Source organism: Balaenoptera musculus, chromosome 14, assembly GCF_009873245.2.
Source record: "Balaenoptera musculus isolate JJ_BM4_2016_0621 chromosome 14, mBalMus1.pri.v3, whole genome shotgun sequence".
Lineage (NCBI taxonomy): Eukaryota > Metazoa > Chordata > Mammalia > Artiodactyla > Balaenopteridae > Balaenoptera > Balaenoptera musculus.
In genome coordinates this window covers 28,465,205-28,486,926 of record NC_045798.1, presented here as the reverse complement: position 1 = coordinate 28,486,926, position 21,722 = coordinate 28,465,205, and the positions used below count along the sequence as shown (strand labels likewise).

General features: G+C 50.0%; 1 protein-coding gene across 1 annotated transcript in view; it reads left to right on the top strand.

The window, feature by feature from the left end:
• Positions 1–21,722, top strand: part of LDLRAD4 (low density lipoprotein receptor class A domain containing 4) — a 299,370-nt gene that overhangs the window by 142,069 nt on the left and 135,579 nt on the right. Inside the window, 1 exon segment of the mRNA XM_036874890.1 lies at positions 6,309–6,771. Within this exon segment, the coding sequence (XP_036730785.1) occupies positions 6,675–6,771 (97 nt within the window). The 5' untranslated portion in view covers positions 6,309–6,674.

Below are 21,722 nucleotides of genomic sequence, written 5' to 3'. Positions count from 1 at the left end.
ATTCAGTGCAGTATAACCAGCATTTATTAGCTACCTGCTGTATGCTAGTCCCCATGGACAGTGCTGTGGATGCTAAGATTAGCAAGAAAAGGTTTCCGTTATAAATACCTACATAGACAGAGATAGGAGAGTGCAGGCACCTCAAATAGTGCCGTGCTAGAGTAGTGACCCGACAAGCAGCTGAACGAGAAGATGCAGCTTGTGTGGTATTCTTTAGGCCAGAGAGCAGGGAGGAGGTCACAGGCAAGGCACCGGGGTGCAGGTGCTGGCCCAGCAGCCCTGATGGGTGACGGTGGTGCAGGAGCATGTGCAGGGAGGGTGGAACCGTGGGCCCACGTTCCCTTCTGCTCTCAGCCCCCTTCCCTTGCTGTTCACACTCATTACCCCTGCAGGGCCCTCTTTTCTTGGCCTGCCATGCCCACTGTAAGCTGGTTTTATCTGAAGAAAATTGGGGTGGAGGAGAGTGCTAGGTGCAGAGCCGGCCTGTGCCACTCACGCCAGGCTGGGAGGAGTGACCTCTGCTCAGCTGGCATCCATTTTCGAGGTGACTGTGACGTGCTCAGACTAGGTCAGGGGACCTTCGGTCAGTGCACGTCCGCCCGAGGACTCTGACTCTGCCCCTGCCCCAAGGCCCTGGCCCTTCTGCGCCTTCTCTTTGGGGTGTGTTGGTGTTGTGGGCGTGGCCCGATCTGGGCCTGGGAAAGTAGGGATTGTTTCAGGATCCCCTGAGCCCCACAGGCAGGGGTCCATGTGTGCCCTGTACCCCTTTCTCAGCTTCTTCCTTTGACCAGTTTGCGTCTACGGGAGAGCCTGGAGCTTGGGCCCAGACTGACACCTGGTTCTGGTCCAGCTTTTCCCTCATCCTGCAGCGTGTTCCCTCTCCTCCCTGGGCCACCGTCTCCTCCTCTATAAAATGAACGGCGACCCCATGGCCTCCCCTGCCCATAGGTAGTGCGAGGAGGTAGTGGTACCTGCACTGATTATTAGGGGCAGTTTTCCTACTTAATTATCTGGGGGAAATGTTCTCCAGCTTGGTTTGGGTAGAGCTCAGACTGTAGATTCTTCAGGTTTTATCAAGTGTCGGATTTTCGAGGTGACATTTTAAAGGATGGTCTAATAGAATTGCTACCTTCCCTGTTTGCATCTTGTGTGCATATTTGAAGAGGGTTTTAGATTTTGTACTTGCTTCCTGAAGTGGTGACCTGAGTACCTGGAGCCCGTTGAGCTGCCCAGGGCTCGATGGCTTTGAGGTTGTGTTATAAAAGCTGCAATTGTCATACACCCCAAATCACAGAAATTAAGAGCAGCGAGAAGGATCTGTACTGCTGTGCAGATGGCCCTTTGTCTGAGTTGTTCTCAGACTTGGTTTCTGTGCAGATTTTCTGTGCTGGTTCACAGTGTCCTTTTCACGCACATCTGTCCCGTCTCCCTTGACTGGAGACATGACCACTGGGGCCTGCTCAGATCAGAAGGGACCTCGAGCTCTCACCCCTCATGGTGCATGAGGATGTGGTAGCCTGGCTGAGCCTGGCCCAGGGCAGGGCAGGGGTGGTGGCTGCCGTGAGGAATACCTAGACTGAACGTCACTTCCCAGGTCTGAGTGTCTATCCACGGGGCGGAGGGCTCCAAGCTCGGGCCAGAAGCAGACCCTCAGTTTTCTTGTCCCACTTTTCCTCACCTCTGTCTCGCTCAGAGTCCGTTGCCACTTTGACCTTAGATGAACAAGCCAGTAGTTGAGTTTTTTCCAGTAAGCAGTGTGGCACACTCTCAACGTATTTGTTTCTGTTTTCTGAGTCTTGCAACAGTGTCATGGTTTGTCGAGGTTGGGACCATCCCTTCACCTCTCCATGCTCCTTCCTCCGAGGGTGGAGCAGTGCCCGTCCTCAGACAGGTGGGACCTCTGCGGCCCGGAGCCTGCGGCTGCTCGGTCTGGCCATCACCCAGGTGGCCGTCACCTAGGTAACCAACATAACAGCGAGGCAGTCTGTCCATGGTGTGAGGAAATCAGAAATGAAACTGCAGTATTGATTCTTTATGCACTACACTTATACTAGTGTTACTAGATTTTGAGCAAAGGTGGTTTGACTTCTCTGTTGAGTTGGCCTCTGTGCCCAGCGTGTGACCCTGTGTTTCCTAAATCGCGTGTCTTTTCGCACTGAACTTTCATGATAGTTGTCATCTGTGGAATGTAGTTCTTTTCACTCCCCAGTGATTCTAGGGAGGCTGTGTGTTGTATGAGTTTTTGTGAACAAGTGGTAAAGCAAACGTATTCCACAACTTATTTGGTTAGGTTTCGTGGGTGTTCACGTTTTTAAGAACGTCCGTTGTTGTGGGGGTGTTTTTCCCTTTTGTGTGCTCTATTTCCTTAGTAACTGTTGCTCCATTATGGGAGGGACTTAACGACATGTTTCAAGTGCAATATTGAATTAATTTATTTCCTGGTTAGTCCTGCCCATCTTCCCAGTGTAAATAGAACATGTGTGTGTGCGCGTGTGTGTGTCCATGTGCCCATGACAGGATGGTGGTAGTGTGCTTGCTGTAGAGGGGCTCTTGAATGGGTTCAGGGTTACTCTGTGACCTTGCATCCTGGGTAAGTTGCCTCTTTCTCTCTTTGTTTTTCCTCTTTTCCCCCCTAGATTTTCCTGATTTGAGCATTACCAGCATTAAGGCACTTCGGTTTAGGAAACTACCTGAGATTCGGAAGTAGCATGGGAATAACAGTGGCTGGAGGGGCAAGAGACCAGACGTTAGTCCCAACTCCTGAGCGCTAGTTTGGGGCTAAGTCATGTGACCTCTGAGGGGCTAGAGTTTTCTCTGTGGCTTGAGAGGATTTAGAGCAGTGACCTCCACGGGCCTGTGCTGGGTACTTTGCTGTGAAGTGTGAGTGCAGGGGAGTCATTGCTCGTTTTCCTTGTCTCACCTTGACTAGTGGGGTGGTAGCAAAAGCATTGCCAGTTCAGAGGCTCAGAGCCAGAGGTGTGAACAGCCTCTCAGCCCGGGGATGGCATCCATCAGCATGGCTCGGGGCAGCGGGTTGGTTTGCAGCGTCTGCCGAGCCTCTCTGTGCGCCTCGTCCAAACACCAGCAGCCTTGGTCCACCCATCCATCGTTCAGTAGACTTGTCCTACTGATGTCCACTGGGCACCAGTCAATGCCTTAGGTGCTCAAGGGAAACGTCCGTGTGGGGCTTACAGCTCAGCAGAGAGATGGTGCTGAGCGATCAGCACCCCTGCATGCAGCCACAGCTGCGGCCAGGGCCAGCGAGCCAGGTTACCGGGCTCTGCATTTAGTCCAGGCGTGGGCGAGGTGCCACCTCTGAGACTAGAAGGTAAGCAGGGCCCTCGAGGGTGGGAGGCAAGCAGGACAGCAATGTGTTCAGCTTCTGTGCCTTTTTCCTGAGTCTTGGTTGGTTGCTGAGCTGTGAAAGCCTATGTGTGGTACCTCTGCCAACTCTGGGTCCCGATCACCCACCTGTTCTCCAGCCTGCTGGGTCACTTTCCTCCTGAGCATGGCTGCCTGGCCCCGTTCCCTTTGGTCGGTCCCTCGCTGAACAGAACAGACTCCAGGTTCTGGGGACCCACTCCTCTTTTTTGTGTGTTTCTAGAAAGGGTATCTTATCTGTGTTGTTAGTGGTGAGGAAGAAAACATTTTATGGCAGTTACAGGTTCACTTTCACTTGAAAATTGCATGTTAAGGAGACTCCAGATGTATGTAGGAATATGCACATCATCAGTTAATGAAGATAATTAAAATAAATTTTGGCCCTTCAGCCTGTGTTGGGAACCACACATGTCATGCTCTAAACATCCAGGCCAGGACCATGCCCAAGACCTCAGGGGGAGCTGTTACACACCTGTCGTCTTCCCTCTCTTTTAGAAGTAAAGTTAAGTATTGATGAGTGTGACAGAGACAGTAAGAGAAAAAAAAGAAGAATTTGTTGTTTCTTTTGTTTATATCCACATCAGCCTCAATCTTTCCCATAGCCGTTTGAAATGTATAGCTTGGTTTTTTAAAAAATTGTGGTAGCATGCCTTTTGCAATGAAACAAGATAATTAAGCAAAACCCCTCAATAAAACAACAAAAACATCACCACACTTTAGTTTGTCTTTGAGTTCAGGAAAAGAGAACAAATACAGTCTAGTATTTCTGTGCATTGAAAGCATCATAGAAAGAGTAAAGATAATCAAGGTTTTAGGGCAGGTGGGCTTTTATTTTTAACTGGCAATTCCATTCCCTAAAGTAGATAACTACAGTGCACGTGGTCCTTTACTCTGGATGTTGGTGTAGGACTTTGGGACATTGATAACTGTCTCTACTGGTCATTTGATATGGAATGTTTAAATTCAGAGAACAAACATTTTCTCACATTTTCAAGCACTTCAGAACCACCATTTACATAAATGATTTTTAATTAAATTTTTTACCTATTCATTAAACTTGAGGACTCCTACTGGGCTGCACTTTATTAACTGAGATTGTTACTGCAAGTACATGAAGGCAATGCAGTTGAATTTCTTTCTTCATGTAATTAAGGTGCTTCCTTAATACACTAGGGCTTCCTTCCAGTTACTCTGTATTAGTGATGTTTTACTTTATTACCTTATGTTTACAGCAAGAGGGCTTTAACAGAGGGTTCCTTTCTGTTATGTGCTGTTTTCTTAAATTTTTTTCTTTTCTCTAGTTTGATGGTGAAAAACAGGAATAAAGTTACATTTTCTAAAAATTAGCTATAAATTGTTTAGGATGAAGTGATAATAATGGAAGAGGTTCCTTTTCTCTAATACCAGAGATTCATATTTGGGATTCTGTTTTAAAAGTCTGGTCCTACGTAGAGAATGGACTTGAGGACATGGGGAGGGGGAAGGGTAAGCTGGGACGAAGTGAGAGAGTGGCATGGACATATATACACTACCAAATGTAAAATAGATAACTAGTGGGAAGCAGCCGCATAGCACAGGGAGATCAGCTCGGTGTTTTGTGTCCACCTAGAGGGGTGGGATAGGGAGAGTGGGAAGGAGACACAAGAGTGAGGAGATACGGGGATGTATGTATATGTATAGCTGATTCACTTTGTTATACAGCAGACACTAACACACCATTGTAAAGCAATTATACTCCAATAAAGATGTTAAAAATAAATAAATAAATAAAAATAAAATTTAAAAACCCACAAAATCCTGGTCCTTGGGCTGGTGCAGTGGTTAAGAATCTGTCTGCCAGTGCAGGGGACACAGGTTCGATCCCTGGTCCGGGAAGATCCCACATGCCACGGAGCAACTGAGCCTGTGCGCCACAACTACTGAGCCTGTGCTCTAGATCCCACGAGCCACAACTCCTGAACCCACGTGCCACAACTACTGAAGCCCACGCGCCTAGAGCCTGTGCTCCACAACAAGAGAAGCCACTGCAATGAGAAGCCCACGCACCACAATGAAGAGTAGCCCTCACTTGCCGCAACTAGAGAAAGCCCGTGCACAGCAATGAAGACCCAACGCAGCCCAAAAAAAAAAAAAAGTCTGGTCCTTTGGACTTCTAACATTCTTGTAGTTAATGTTGCTAGTATAACAACATTAAAATATATGATAAGTATTTGTAAAATGCTTTTATTATTATGGGATATGTAATATATATGGAACAGTTTATATTGATAGATTAAATTTGCTTTTCCTTCCTATTCTTTTAAAAAAATTATCACTGACTTTTTTTCCCACTTAAGAGTCACTTTAAAAATATATATATTTATTTATTTGGCTGCACCGGGTCTTAGTTGGGGCATGCAAGATCTTTAGTTGCGGCATGCGGGATCTAGTTCCCTGACCAGGGATCGAATCCGGGCTCCCTGCATTGGGAGCCCGGAGTCTTAGCCACTGGACCACCAGGGAAGTCCCAAGAGTCACTTTGTAAAACAGCTCAACCCAAGTCCTTTCTGGCGTGCTGACAGCAGTGGGCATGAACCTCAGATCCCACTTGTAAGACCTCAGGAAACTGCTTAGGAAATGGATTTCTCCTTCAGGTGTCTGTGGCCTAGGGTAGCCTGGGGAGGACATTTGAACGTGTGTGACCTTTGTAACTGTTCCTAGAGCGGCTCGGAGCAGCTGGCCCCATCTTGTTCTGGGTGCAGGAGTCCTCCCGACCCCTCGCCCCTTCTCGGGCAGTAGGAGAAGTGCTACACGTGCCCCACTTCCCACACAGTGTGGTCATGGGCACGGCTCTGGGGGCTTCTTTTTCTTTTTTGGCCTCTGTGGGTCTACTGAGTTTCATGTTCTACAGGTCATCAGGAAAACGATCTCTTTCTTTTTAATTTCAGCAAGGTGAGAGGCGAAGCATAGAGAGCTGCAGATCAGACCCTCCTGAACCCCCCGGAGCAAGTGAGACCCCTGGAGAATGCTGGCTGCCAGGCGGCTGGGGGGGTCCTTCCTCTGAGGTGGGTAGGCCGGTGTCCGTGGGACAGCTTCCTCGCTCCTGGGCCCACCATGGCCTCCACTCTCTGGCTGGACGGCTGATGTGACCGGTGCCCCGAGCGTGCACACTGCTGGACTGGGTGCCGTCCCAGCTACCACCTGCTCTCAGAGTCTGGGAGCAGGGCAGGTTGGTGTCCGATGCTACCAGAAGCCAGACAGGCAGAGTGATGGCCTCCTGCAAGCTGAGATGGAGGTGACCTGAGGCCTCCTGGATGTTCCTGGTGACGAGACAGCTGACAAGTTGGAACACAGGCCTGCCGGGGAGCAGTATGCAGGAAGCTGGCTTTCAGGCCACAAATGCTTTCACAGGTGAGAATCCGCCACACTTAACTGAAAACTTTATTTCATCTCTTAGTCGATAGGTAATAAGATACCGAACAACTATATGAAATGAATATATGTCTACATTTAGGAACTGAAACCCACACAGCGTCAAGGGGCTCAGGCTGCCGTGGTGACTGATTTTGGCGAAACTATGGCGTGTTCTCCTTTTCTGTAGAGAGGAATTTGAAAGAGCATCAGACATTTTACGATTCTGCTTTGTTGGGTTGTAGGGCACACATAGTATCCGGCGAGCTGCCGTTCCTTGAAGAAAATCCATCCCTTGCAGAGCGGTGTGTTGGGGTATCTTTCTGTCCAGAGCTGGGAAGACTTGGAGGGAATAGTTATGGCTGATGAGTAACCTCTCCCTCCGCGTTGTTAGTTTTCTTCCTGAGACTCGCTCATGTGTAGACGGTGGTGGGGTGGTGACTCTGAGCGCTGACCTTGTCCTGTAAAGGACTCGTGGAGAAGCCCCGTGTCACTCTTCCACGTGTATGTTCTCCCCCCGGGTCTGATTTGCTCCCTTCGCAGGGAACCACTCAGTCTGGCTGGTGCCCAGAGCCAGGGCCTGAGCCACGGGGCTTTTGAATTTGGATCCTGGTTCTTTGTCTGATTCACTTAACATCCCAGGAAGACACTAATGCTTCTGGGCCTCTGCCTCCTTATTTATAAAATGTGGGCCGTGAAGTTGAAGGACCTCATGGAATCCAGGGAAAACAGTTTTACGTATAAAGAGTTATGTTTTTTTTTTTTAAAGGAAGGATGGTAGGAAAATTACAAGAAGTGCCTGTATTCTCTGGCTCTGTGAGTCCTAAAAGTTTGCAGGTTTTCCAGTTGTGTGTAGCGGGCAGCTCGGGTTGCTGGGGAGAGAGCGTGGGGCTCTTCCTCCCCGCTGGCTGGAGCTCTGCTCCTGACAGTCACCAGTGTTGTTCCTGCTCCCCTTGCTGGTTTGACAGTGAATGTGGTCACGTGCAGCTCTCACAGGAGAAAGGGCTGGAGGAGCCGGGCATGTGCAACAGGGGACCCCCCTCCTGGGGGCCAGCTGGGGAAGGTCCCCCGGAGTGGTCAGGGCCCAGGAAGACGAGTGAGACGGCTGTTTCAGAAGAGCACGCGGAGCCCAGCTCTCTAGACCCTCCTCAGCCGGCCAACCCAACCAGAAACCCCTCCTCCGGTCCTCCCTAGGGGTCGTGCCTCAGCTGTCCATCCCAGGAGCTGCAGCCCTGGGGCACAGCTGCCAAGAGAGTTGCCTGTGAGGCCATGGAAGGCAGCTCGTAAAGCAGCTCCGAGAAGAAGAGGGAAGAAGAGAAGGAAGAGAGGGTGGGACAGAAAAAACCTGAGGAGGGGCCCGCAGCTCACAGTCCAAAATGTAGACGAGCCTGTCCCCATACTCCTCAGCTGTGTCACTGCCCCCCCAGGGGTGAAGAGCATCCCCCGCCTGGCTCCCGAGGCTCCCAGCTCACTGCCGGTTTCTCCTAGGTGGTCAGCTCTTCTGCCCCCCCGGGAGGGGAAGCCCCCAGCCCGTCGGGGGACCTTGGGATAGTAGGAGCTAAAGAATGGAAAGCAAGAATGGTTCAGCCTGGAGAACTGGGGGTTGTTAGGACAGTGCCTGCCCTGTTAGTTCAGGCCCAGGTAAGTGGTCGCTGTTGTGACTGTTCCTGCCCCAGTTGTGGGCCATGCACATGGCCCTCTGTCAGCTCCCCACACACTTGCCCTGAGCCACCCTCTCGGAGCTCCTCCCCAGCTCTTATTTTCTTATCTGCTTTTAACTCATAGTTTTCCCAAGAACTCTGTTTCTTCACAAATTTGGCCTTGTCCCAGCTGTGTCAGCCCACCTGAATAATAATCATACTACTGGCAATAGTGAAACGATAACTGTGGCCAACCTAATGTTCTAGCTGTGTTGCCCCGCCCTTCTTCACCGCAGCTCTGAGGCCCGTGTTGGTGTGCTGGTGTCACTGTGCAGGGGGCACACTCAGAGTAGCCAGGAGTTAGATTGAGCCAGTGGCCTTTCCAAACCTCCTAGTGGTATGTGCGACCCTGGCTGAACACGGGGGTCACCTGGGGAGCCTTAGCACTGACTGGGTCTCATTCTCAGAGATGGGAAGCTAACTGGTCTCTGCACACTTAGTCCTGCTACATTAGGGCTGCATCCTAACAAGAGCCCAGGTGCTTGGGGCACTGGAAAGTCTGGGAAGCACCGGGAGCATCGTGGGGCAGGTGTCAGAGTTGAGGGGCAGGTTCCAGAGTCAGTTCTTGAAAAAAGAAACCGACTTGTCCTATTCCTTCAACAGGAATGATTAAATTAACTAATCGGCCCACTCTTCAGAAAGCTGTCAGGTGCTGACTGTTATTTATCAGAGCTGGGCACACCGGGGCAGTGGTTTTAGCTTCCCAGTATCTCTAGGAAGTAACAAGTGATAAAAGGAAGGAGACCAAAGTGCTGGCCTTCTCTGGGGGTGGGTCCCTGGGGACTCAGCTTATGGATTTGTTCTCTGCCTGCTCTTCATCATTCTTTGTCCGTATAGTTGGTAACAGTTACTTACCACAGCGTAGGATGAAGGGGCTGAACCTGCATCCCTGCCCCGTGGGCGGGTTGAGCTGTGGTCTCAGATGGAGGTGAGCAGGGGGCTTCCCCTCCGCACTTGATTTACTGTTCTTATGTTTTTTGACTTCAGTCTTTCTTTTTTATTTATTTATTTATTATTTATTTATTATTTTTATTTTTGGCTGTGTTGGGTCTTCGTTTCTGTGTGAGGGCTTTCTCCAGTTGCGGCGAGCGGGGGCCACTCTTCATCACGGTACACGGGCCTCTCACTATCGCGGCCTCTCTTGTTGCGGAGCAGAGGCTCCAGACGCTCAGGCTCAGTAGTTGTGGCTCACGGGCCCAGTTGCTCCGCGGCATGTGGGATCTTCCCAGACTAGGGCTCGAACCCGTGTCCCCTGCATTGGCAGTCAGATTCTCAACCACTGCGCCACCAGGGAAGCCCTGACTTCAGTCTTTCTTATCCCAGGGCAACTGAAGACTATCATCTTAGCTGCTGGAATTGAAGATGCTAATGAAAAAAGTCTTGCCTTACGTATCTTAAATGGTAAAGGGGTTAAGGCATTTTTCCTTGGCTTAAATCTTGTTTTTGCTAGACAAAAGTCACTATACAGTTAACCATACCTCCACTGAAAAAAATTTGTCAGTTTGTATTTTATGTTCTGATTCTCTTGCAAGTGGGGGTGGGAGGGGCTCCAGATTTCTTAGAATGTAAGAAGGGCTTAGGGCTGCAGTCTGGCTGGGAGGGAGGCTGGGAGGCCTGTGTGAAGCCGTGTTTGCATGGCAAGCCCATGCTTGTTTGCAGCGTGTGAAATTACCTTGAAGGTGGTAGAAGCTGGGAAGTCCCCTCCCCCATGCACTGCTGGCTGCCTGCCCGCCCACGTGGTTAGAAGTCCCCTCTATGTCTTGCTTCCTGTGTGCATGCAGGTGTACCCACATGGATACGTACTGCAAATTCAGCTTTCTAATTATGATTTTCTTTGGCTAATCCTTGCATATAGGAATTTATACATTGTTATAAATTTTCTCAGCACATGTAATTTAGAAATTATTTTAATCACTTAGATACTATTCTTTTTAACAAACTCAAGTTTTTCCTTTTACAAGTAATGCCTGCTCATTGTAAGAAAATTTGGAAAGCGCAGAAAAGTTGAATGAAGACAAATACTTGCCCACACACAGTCCTGCCGTATGAAGCTTTCCATTGTTAACATTTTGGCTTGTGTCCTTTCAGTCTTTGCTGTGCAAGTTTCTTCTTACAGAACTGTGTTCATAATATATATTCAATTTTATAATCTGCTCATTCCCTTTTAACTTTACATTATGAGCATTTTCATTATAAGTTTGATTTTAAATTGTTGCATAATATTCTTTTATGTAAGTGTACTTGAGTTTCAAAATTGTGCTCTTATTGTTGGATATTGCAGTTTGGGACAGCTTTTATCCTTATAAATAATGCTTTGGTGAACACCTTTGTGCAAAAAGCTCTTCTGTATATTGGGCTATTTCCTTTGGATAAACTCCCAGAAAAAGAATTATTGGGTCAGAGATGTGAACTTTATTAAGGTGTGTGATTGAATTTCTGAAGGGATTGGTTGGTCCCAGCTTCTGAGGCTGGCTGAGCTCAGTCCCCAGGTGCCCGTCCATGGCAGCTGCAGCCTGTCCTGAGAGTCACACATGTTGGCGACTCTGTAGCACGCCCCCCCTAGGAGGGTCTCTTGAGTATCGCAAGGCCCAACGACAGTGCTGGTATTTCATTCAGGCAGGTGACCTGGGGTCTCTGCTTTGGTTCCTCCTGCTGAGCTTTGGTTTACGCAGGCAGTGATGTAAGTGGATAGACTCCTGTGACATCAAACCTGCAGCGCCTCTGGGCAGAGAGAAATGGAAATCCTTCCAGTGGGGGTACAGCCAGCCCTCTGCTGAAGCGTCCCAGCCGTGGGAGATTTCCTCTGAGGTTCACTGTACTCTGGTGAGTGGAAAGCATCCTGCCTGGGTTGTCACCTAAAGCTGATGCGGTTTTGAGACCCTGCTCCTCCCTGCCCCCAGGGCCACCCTTAGATGCTCAGTTAACCTTCTGAGGCTCTGAATCTTTCCATTCAATGCAGAAAGACATTCAACCTTGGATAACTGGGTAGATGAACCAAGTTTCTGCAGATTTTACAAGTCTTTCTTGTGAAAAGGATAACCAGACCTAGTTGTTAAATAAATTAAGGTTATTTTACTCATAAAGGAGAAAGATGAAAGTGAATATAAGTCTTCAGGCATCTGAAAGAGAGCTATTCTATGGATGCTGCTGACCAGGTTTTCTTAGCCTAATGAGCAGAATGCAAGAAGCACTTGAACTGAGCTGCTGGGATGCCTGTCCGCACCCCCACACAGTGGGATTTTTCTCACACCAGCAGGAGCGCGGGACCCTGCACAGGGTGGATGTGGCTGCCTTGGTGGCCTGAACAGGTCTGTACTGTTCCAGGCGTGGAGCAGCCCTGAGGGATCCTGACCACCCGCTTCCCATCACCCGGACCTTCAGCTCATTACTCAGCCCTTCAAGGCTGCCGGGTTGGTTATTAGCCCATGCTTTCCAAAGCTGCCTGGAGGATGCTAGTTTTAGGAGATAGAGAGCTGTTTTTCAATAAAAGGGGTTGATGGATTGATGGCCAAATTCTAGAAGAAAAATTGGTTTCTTTACTGCATAACTTTTTTCAGTTCTTTATTAGGAAAGAGACTGCAGTATGAAAGTATGAAGGTTCCAAATGGGCAGCCAGTGGGCAATATTTCCCAAGTGACAAGACCTTGAAGGCTTTTTAGAAAGAAAACCATGGAGGGACAGCTCCGCACAGCATGTGCTTCTCCTTGTGTCTGTAGTTCAGGCGACCCTGTCCTGCTGGTGCTGGGCCATAGTGGGGCTGCTTTTACCCAGGCCTGTTCAGGGAGCTCTTGCCAGACGTGTGTAGGTGCTGCCAGTGAAGAGTGGACCCAGGCAGCTTTACTGTCTCGATTCTCCCCTGTCTGAGTTCTGCCTGTATTCTTGAAAGTGCAGCTTTAATTATACCTGCTCTTGCCCCCAAACTTTCCATGGCTGCTTCTTGCTTCCTAAAGAGTCTAGACTCCTCAGCCTGTAGTTCAAGGCCCCTGGTGATGTCTTTCTTCGTTCTCTTGCTGTGACTGAAGTTCTGGACAAAGTGGACCCCTTGTCCGTCCGCAGATGGTTTCTGCATTTTGAAATACCTTGATACCGTTAGTGATACTTTCTCATCCCCCTAATGAAATCGGAGGGAAGGGGGCAGGGCACAACCTCTAAAAGAATGACATAGCCCTTGAGGGTATGACATAAACTGGTTAGAACCAATTAGGTCCAAGATGGCATAAGATTCAACTTGCAGTGGACTTGAGCTCACTGTAATACATCAGCTGCATGACACACCCACCAGCGCCATGACAGTTCTGAGGCCAGCCAGAAAAGGCCAAAAAGTGGGCGGTGGCCCAATTCCTGGAAATCCCCATCCCTTCCCCAAAATAGTTGGAATAATCCTCCCACTCGTTAGCCTATGAAATTACCCAGCCCGTAAAAACTAATTACCCCATGTCTTGGGATTTCTCGCCTTCTGAGATGGCCCACACTCTGTCTGTGGGGTGTGTTTCTCCCAGGGCTGCTCTCACTTTCTAAGATGACCCCATACCCTAGGTCTGCTCTCACCTTTTGAGACAGACCACCTGTCTGTGGAAAGTGTTTCTCTCTAAATAAATCCACTTCTTACCTATCACTTTGCCTCTTGCTGAATTCTTTCTGTGATGAGACATAAAGAACCTGAGCTTCATTAAGTCCTGAGACCAGGTGTATGATCTCAATTAAAAGACAGTGGGTTCAAGTCCCAATCTCGGTTGTGCAGTTTCACTAGACTCTGTCCTTCTGCCATCTTCCTCTCTGTCTCCAAGGTCTGTCTCAGGTCCATGGGATCTTTTGTGATGTGCATGGGAGAAGCCCAGGTGATCTTCTTCATTGTGGTTTAATAGATGTAAAAAGATAGATGACAGTGGCGTTCTGTAAAATCTCACATGCTCTGGCTTGAAGGAAGTGAGTTTACTGAGAGATGTCAGAGCACGCTGGTGCATGCCTGGTCTTAGGTCACCCCGTATAGGCTGGCATCTTGTCCTCGGTTACAAACCTGCCCCTTCCTTAATAACGTCGTTTCTTTGTGTAAATAACACATAATTTACAGTCCCAAACGCAGCTCCACTGTCTTCCCTGTAAATCATTCTCCACTGCTCCCAGGGTTTTCCTGCTGTGACAAGTGTGATTATCTTCTTTTCTAGAGGCATTATGTGATTACGGTAGCCTAATGTCTGAGGAGAGTGTGCATACCCATTTTAAATAAGGATAGGAAGAAATTTCAGTGTTGCCTGAAATTGTATTCATTTTAAGGTTACTTAAATATGTACAACATAAAGATAATTATAAACTCCTTATTTTATAGCTCTTAAATAGCTATAACATTAAAATAAATATTACAGGAATTACAAGGTCAAAAACATTCAAATTATTATTTAATCTGACAGATGTTTTTGTTTTGCTGAAACCTTCCATTTTCTAGCTTTTTATTTATAACAGTAAATCCTAAAGGGCAACTCTAATCTAGCAACTCCTTGCTAGATTTTAGGATATATACACAAAAGTCAGGGCTTTTTACTATCAGTTAAGTAATCAGTGTTGGTTTAAGATGAATTCCTTGTCATTGAATATCCAGGGTCAAAAATGACCTACAAATTTCACTGGGTTCTTTGAAAAATGTTGGCTTTTGTCCATCATATGTCTGAAACTTGGATGTTAAAGTTACCCCTGAAGGAAGCCATTTAGCTCAGGAGAAGTCAGAGACTTGTGCAGAAAGCAAGTGACTGCTTCACCGTGTGGCCTCCTGAATTCCTTTCTTGGGTCCTAGACTCTTGCTTTGTTGGTGCACAGGTGTTTCTAGAGTCTTCACGTGGACTCTCCCATGCTTACTGTTGCAGGACGAGCTCAGAGGCCAGAGAGGGCTTGGCTTCCAGCAGGAAGGTCCTGGGTAGTCCTCCCCCCCAGTTCCTGCTCTATGACCTTGACAAAGTGGCTGACCTCTCTGAGGTGCACTTTTTACAACAGCAAAGTGGAAATAATAATAAGTACGAAGTAATGTTTTGATAAGGATTGAATGAAGTGGCATGCAAAGTATCAAACATAGAGCCTGGCATATAGTTGTTGCTCAGTAAATGTTCTTTTTCTCCCCTCACCACCTTCAAGAGGTTAGTTACACATAAAGGCCTTAGAAAAATTGCGGGCTTATTGAGCCAATGTTTGATGGGAGCTCACGCCATACCTGAGGGGGGTTCACGACTAGTGCTCTGACACCTCTCCCTGAGGGGCCCGCTCTGATGGCGTCCTGAGCTACACTGTCACCTGGTGCAGTGCAGTCGTGTCACGTGCTGTCCTGGAGCTGGGAGCGTGGTCCAGAGGGCTGAGGACATTTGCTCAGACCCCGGCCTCTGCTCCTGGAAATCTCCAGTGCATGGTTTCCTCTCTCGTTCACTTATATTCCATGTGGTAGGGTTTCTGCCTTCACACTCGGGACCCTCGACCTGCCTGTGCTCAGAGATGGCCACTGGGGGATGGTTTCTCCTCCAGAGGCCTTGGGGGCAGTGGCCCCATACAGGTGTCACACAGGCTGAGGGTGTCATGTGCCTCGTTGGGCCTAAGATGAGGTCACAGATCTCATCTGCTTCTTTTTGGAGCACCATATTCAAACGTGAAAACCCAGAAACAGGATGCAGAAATAAACACGTTTACCATCTGGGTGGATGTTTCGTGGTTCCATTTTAAAATTTGAACCAACAACAATGAATCTGGTAACAGAGAATAATCACTTTGGTATTATTCTAGAATGTTTCCAGAGTAGCGTAAGGAAGGCACCTCTTGGCTCCAGATGCAAGAGGGCAGAGGATGGTCCACACCTGCTGGCAGTGTTTGGGCTCAGCCTCCTTCTGCCAGGAGTAAGATGGGAAACTGTCTAAACTTGTTTTCCTTGCCCTTTTGGAATTATGCTCTCATTGAGCTCAGATGTCATATTTCACAGGGCTGACGGGAGTGAACATTAATTGTCACACCAGGTGCTTTCACACACGTGGTCTCATTCACCTCCCTTGTGACAGCCCTGGGAGGTGTGCATAGCGACCCAGGTTTATCAGTGAGGGAGCAGCACAGCCTGAAGCAGGCCTGCTTGAGACTGCGTGGACCAGCGGCCGCAGCTCTGCCCATGATGGAGCTGGATCCCGGTGTCTCCCACCTGCTGCCTCAGCTCCCCCGAGACTTGGGTCCTTCAGAATCCAGTGCAGAGTGAGGTGGTGTGGGGAGAGACAGGTGGTGACGCTCCACGCCGAGTTCGCTGGTGAAATGCTTGTCAGAGTGTTGTCTGTGTTCCACCTTGGAAAACACAGCTGCTTTGTGGCTGCCTCCTGAAGTGGCCTCGCCGGGCCACGTTCTCCTGCTCCTGCAGTGCTGAGGGGTGGGAGCAAGCGTGGACCAGGGTGGTGGTGACTGCCCAGCCTGTGAACGTGCTTAGTCCACGGGGTGGTATATTCGTGAAAATGGTACATTTTGTATTACGCGTATCTTGCTACAATAAAAACAAAAAGTTATGAAAAAAGAACCAGTTCTGGCTAGTGCTGCCCCTGTCCCGGTGGCCGAGGTGCTGGGACCCATAGGCAGACAGGGTGAGGGGCTTAGGTATGGATGCATTTGACGGGCGGCTCTGTCTCTGTTAAGTCCATCCAGAGTGGCTGATGGCCCCACAAAGGAGCGACTCTCCTCTGGCTCCGAGTAGTGAGGAGTAGTGTGTCTCCTCTGGGCTCTCCTGGCCTGTCTTCACTCTGCCTCGTCAGCAACAGCTATGTGTGAAGATGGCTTTCTCAGAAATAGAGGTTTCTAGTCAATGAAGCATTTGTAACTGGGAGGTCAACTGTCAGCAACAAGGTACGGTGGGAGTGGTGCTGGCCCACCATCGCAGCAGCCGGGCCCCCGACCAGCTGTGGCGGTGAGAGTGGGGTCCACTCCTGTCCCTTAGGGGTTTGTCAAAGTTCCCAGCAGAATGTCTCGCATAAGCACATGTGTGTGCAAGTAAATGTTAGTTGGAATTAAAGTTTGTTTTTTTTTAACGTTAAGAATTATAAGCCAAACTATCCACTAAGTAAGTATGATGTTCCACTTTGACTGAACTGCTGAACTGGGTGCCTGGTCAGGAGTAAGGGGAGAGGCAGCCGAGGGGAAGCGCCAAGGAGTTCATCACGAACCACAGAAACTGCTCAGTTTGTTTTTGCTTCATCAGCAGAGGCCTTGGTCTTGCTGCAGTGCCTAGTGCCACTGTTTGCTTGTTGCCGGCCTCTGTTGATCAGCTGTGCTTGGCCAGAGACGGAGGAGCAGTGAGGAGAGAGAACCAGCACAGTGGACGGAACAACTGCAACCCGAAGCAGAAGGTTCCGGGTGCGAGACAGTGCCCTGATGCGGCTCTGCGGGCTCCTGGGGGAGGATCCTGGGGGCTCAGGGAGGAGGAGCGGAGCCCGGAGCCCTGGGAGGGAGATGCAGGCAGGAGCAGGGCAGGCACGTGGAGGCGGGCTCGGGGTTCATTCAGAGGCGAGTGAAGAGCCTTTGAAGATGTCAGGTGCAGTAACTGTCTCAGAGCTGCCGTGGCAGCCACGTCCCCAGAGGGCATGGGGATGGAGCCCGGGCAGGAGGGAGGAGGTGCTGCTCAGCTCGGGGGCATGTTTCTGTTACCATTCACCTCTCCTCCACGTTCCTAGGCAAGGCTCACGGCTGTGTCTCTGCATCTCAAAGGCACACACTTCTTCTGAGTGTAAAGAACCTGTTTTCCCTCTTGCTCAAAGCCAGAGCCTGACTAAGATTGGTGAAGACCTGTCAGCATTCAGAGTGGTCAGGATGAAAAACAGTTAAGATACGTACATCGTAAATATCATTTTTCCCCTGAAGTAGAATAACCTGCAAATAGTAAGTTGTATAAGTTTAGCTAACAGGATGGAACGTGTTGTCTTAAAAGCACCTTTTATCTGGTTGTTCAGGTGGCTTTGAGACGGCGGACAACTCTGGGCACTTCACTCAGCTCAGTGTTTTGGAAGAAGGAAGTGGGACGCTCAAAACCAAGTTGGGATTAATGTTCCTATTTTTTATTGGTAGACTTTGTGTATCTTCCTTAAAAAGACAATTGCTCAATGAAGTTATCAAAATATTAGAGGCTCTCGGTGGAGAGAGGACTTTCATATTGAAGAGTATGTGCGTGGCCTCAGCTCAACCACGTTAAACCCCACTGGGAACGGCGGCTGCGTGTAGGTAGCCTGGTGAGGAGGGGTGACCAGGCTCCCCTCTGCCGCAGGGATGTGCAGGTGTGTAGGGCGTGAGAGAGGTTGAAGAGGGAGACTGCTCCCGTCCCCATTGCCCTGTCCAGGCCGCGAGGCTTAGCTGTAGGGTCACCTGCACAGCATCAGGGCGTCAGGGAACAGAGTTAGAGGTAGGCCTTGACCTGGTGAGGGAGCGGGTCGGGTAGGGGGATCCCGGGAGGAGCAGAGTTTGCAGGGAGGTGGGCTGTGAGCAGGGCCAGACCTCGCTGGCGGTGGGAAGAAGGGGCGTGAGCGAGAGACGACCGACTCTGGGGCAGGCGCTCATGCGCAGAGACTGCCTGGAGACGGCTACGAGGGAGAGGACGCGCCAAGGCTGGGGCGAGATGTCCAGCTGAGCCACCTGGAGGACAGGTGGGGGCCTCCTGAGCCAGGTGGGACGGGGAGGACGAAGTGTGGCGGGGACACCTCTTGTAGTCACGGTTGAATTGAATTGAGGTACTTCTGGACTTGTTGGTGGAAACATTGGGCGTGCGATGGGGTGTGAATCTGCGTGTCCGGCTGTCATCAGGGCCGGGCGTGGGGTTTGGGATGGGCAGTGTGTGGCTCGCCGTGTGCGCCGCGGAGGCCTGCTCCCCACCCCACCGCCCCGATGTCTCCCGCAGGCGAGCCTGGGGCTGCCCTCCAGCCGATGCCCATGCTGACCAGCCAGCCCTTCTCGCAGAGGTGAGGCCAGCGCTTTACCGATGGCTGCAGGTAGCGGCTGGAGCTACAGGATAGGAGGAAAACATTTGCAATGTGCACTGAATACATCAATAAGGAGATTTACAGACTTAGGCAGAAAAGCAGGTTACACGCTTCACAGGTGACCCTCTCACGGGCACAGCCTCCTCCTGCTGCCTCCTGTGTGGAGGCAGCTCCGTCTCTACCTCTTCAGAGAGATGTCTGAGGCCTTCCCTGTAAAATGCCTTCCTCCCTTCCAGGAGACCCCGCTTCCTGCTTCCGTCACCCTGGGATCCACGCCCCCATCACGGAGCAGGACCCACGAACCCCACCGTCAAGTGGAGCCTTGCTGCCAGGTCCCTGTGGGTGGTGCCCCAGAGCATGTTCCCCCACGGTCTCGGGGCCATGGGAGCTGACGCTGCATCCCCATTTCTCCCGAGTCCTCAGCTCTCCTCGCAGTCCTGTGCACATGTGCGCACACTTAACGTCTCCCGAGGACCCTGCATTTACTGCCCGGAGACAGTCAAGCCCACAGGCTCTGTTGCTGCCCATCGTCACACACATGCTTCCAGACCTCGCCCAGAGCCCACTGGCATCTGAGAGGTGGAGCCTACGCTGGGCCTTTCTGAAAGGGGCGTCCACTCCATGGGCCTCATCTTGGATAACACGCTTCATAAGCTTCATCTTATTTCTAGTGCTTCTGTGTGGAAGCAACAGGGTACTTTTCATCGGGTAATCAGTGAGGGCAAGAGAGGATGAAGTTACAGAGCGATGGCTCAGAGCCAAGGAGAGAGGGGCTGGGGTGGAATGTGCACAATGGAGGGTTCAGCAGGGCATGGGCCGTTCAGGGCAGCTGCCAGGATGCGGCCCAAGGGGACTGGGTGGATGTGGGGCTGGGCACTGAGGAAGCAGAGTCAGGGAGTGTGCACAATGCTGTCTCTTGAAGTTCAAAGCCGGAGGAAGGGCTGAGGGGAGGGCTGGGTGAAGGAGGTGCGGGGACCAGGCCGCCAGAGAGCACGTGTTAGATTCAGACACACGGGGTCGTGGGTGCCCTCAGAGCAATTGGCGGCCAGGTCGGAGCCTCTTCCCACCTTCGCAGAGGAGGCTCCACAGGGGAGCAGCGTGGCCGTGAGGTGGAAATGAAGCCCCTCCCTAGGCCGGAGGGAGAGAAAAGACCAGATTCTGGGAGGGACTCAGACCCTCCTGCCCAAAGTTCACCTCACGTCCGGGAGCTCGTTTGCAGACAGGCAGGCCGTTAGGCCTGGAGCAGGAGAAGGAGTTCCGTACCGGTGCCCCGTGTGTTATGCCAGCCCAGGCAATCCCTGGCTGCCTTTGAAGTTAGAGAGCAGCCTTTGTTTCTGGGGCCCCCCATTCAACCCCCACATCTGCCACAGCCTCCTCGCTGTCTTAGGAAAAGTCCGACCAACCGGACCTGAGCCCTGGGGACTCCTCAGGTCCACGCCTTGGTTCGGAACAGCTAAGGAGAGGTTCCGTGTATGGCCACGTGTGCTGGAGACAACCCACCAACCCCTCCGGGTCTGGAGAGAGAGGACCTGGGCCAGCTCTGCCCTTGCACCCCCTCCTCACCGGTCCCCACCCTTCTCAGCCCCCAGTGACTCCAGCTGTGGTGGACAGAACCACTGTAGAGCTGATTCATGGGAATTCAGCAACATGACAACATGGGGTTGGCAGTCAGGCAGTGTGGTGTAGGGGGAGTTGTTTTTTCTTTGTTTAGTGTATTTTTTCCTGAAAGATTTGCATTATACTGGAAATATTTTCAAATAGTGTTTGTGGAAAGAAGGGCATGTGTGTATGTTGTCCAGTCAGTTGTTAGAATGTGTGGACTTCTGTCTCTTTCCCAGCACCCATTCCTCATGGGCGCTGTCCTCCTGGCCCTCTGCCTGGTCCTAGGGAGCTGTCGGCCACGGGCCCCAGAGACCAGCTACGCCAGAGCGGTCAAGAGCACAGACATGCAGGCCGGGAAGGCAGTTAGAACCGGACCATCTGATGGCAGCTCCTGCTGTACAGATCACCTCAGTGCCCGTGCCTGGCTCTTCAGCCACCAGACCATAAATCCACCTGGCCAGCTTGCTTGTTCTTTCTTTTTTTCTCTTTTTTTTTCTTCTGTGCTTTAGTTAGCAAGAGTTTGTTACTGTTGCTTGTAGCTAAGGAATACTGATATCTGTATTATTAAGCTTCTCGTAATATTTTTCCTCATAATATTTTGAAAGTTTATGTACAGTTGGCTCCTTGTCCATGGCCTCTGGGTGCTGAATCGAAAGATGCAGACTCCTGACTGTGGGACTTGAGCATCCGCAGGTTTTGCTGTCTGCTGGGGTCCTGGAACCAGTCCCACGAGGATATGGAAGGGCGACCGTATGTAGACCATTTAGCTACAAAGAAGACAGTGGGCTTAGCTTGGTGAACAGAAAAGCATTACTGTGTTTGCCAGCACAGAAGTAATGGTGAGAGGATAGGACATAGGGTTTTGTTCCTGTTGTTTTATACCAGAACTGTCTCTTCCAGCACCAACCCCAAACCTAACCTAACCCTGATAAAATCTCTCCATTGGTATAACATTTTGGACTCTGAAACGAGGGAATTTAAGAAAAGACAAAGATTGATAAACAGTGAAAGGAATAGTTAGAGAGGAAAGAACAGAGTGAAAATGAGAAGGAAAGTATGAATCAGTTATATCGAGGGCAGACTGTACCCACTAGAAGTGCGTGTCAGGTAGGGCTGCGTTAGCTTGGCCGAGGGGGACCGGCCCCTCTTCACCACAAGCCTGTAGTGGGAAATGGTATAAAATGTGTAGACAGTATATATATTAATGGTATAAAATGTGTAGACAGTATATATGTTAACTCTCTCTCCTCACTCTATGCATACACATACAAACACACATACATACACACGCCATACATATAATGTCTGGAAAGTCAGTTAATACATAACTGTCTTTATCCATTCATCCTTCAGTGGACACTTAGGTTGTCTCCATGCCTTGGCTATTGTAAATAATGCTGCAGTGAACATTGGGGTGCATGTATCTTTTCAAATTAGTGTTTTCATTTTCTCTGGATGAATACCCAGGAGTGCAATTGCTGGGCCATATGGTAGTTCTATTTTTAATTTTTTGAGGCAACTCCATACTGTGGCTGCACCAATTTACTTTCCCCCAGCAGTGCACAACTGCTCCCTTTCTCCACATCCTTGCGAACACTTGTTATTTCTTTTTCATGATAGCCATTCTGACAGGTGTGAGGTGGTATCTCCTAGTTTTGGTTTGCATTTCCCTGATGATTAG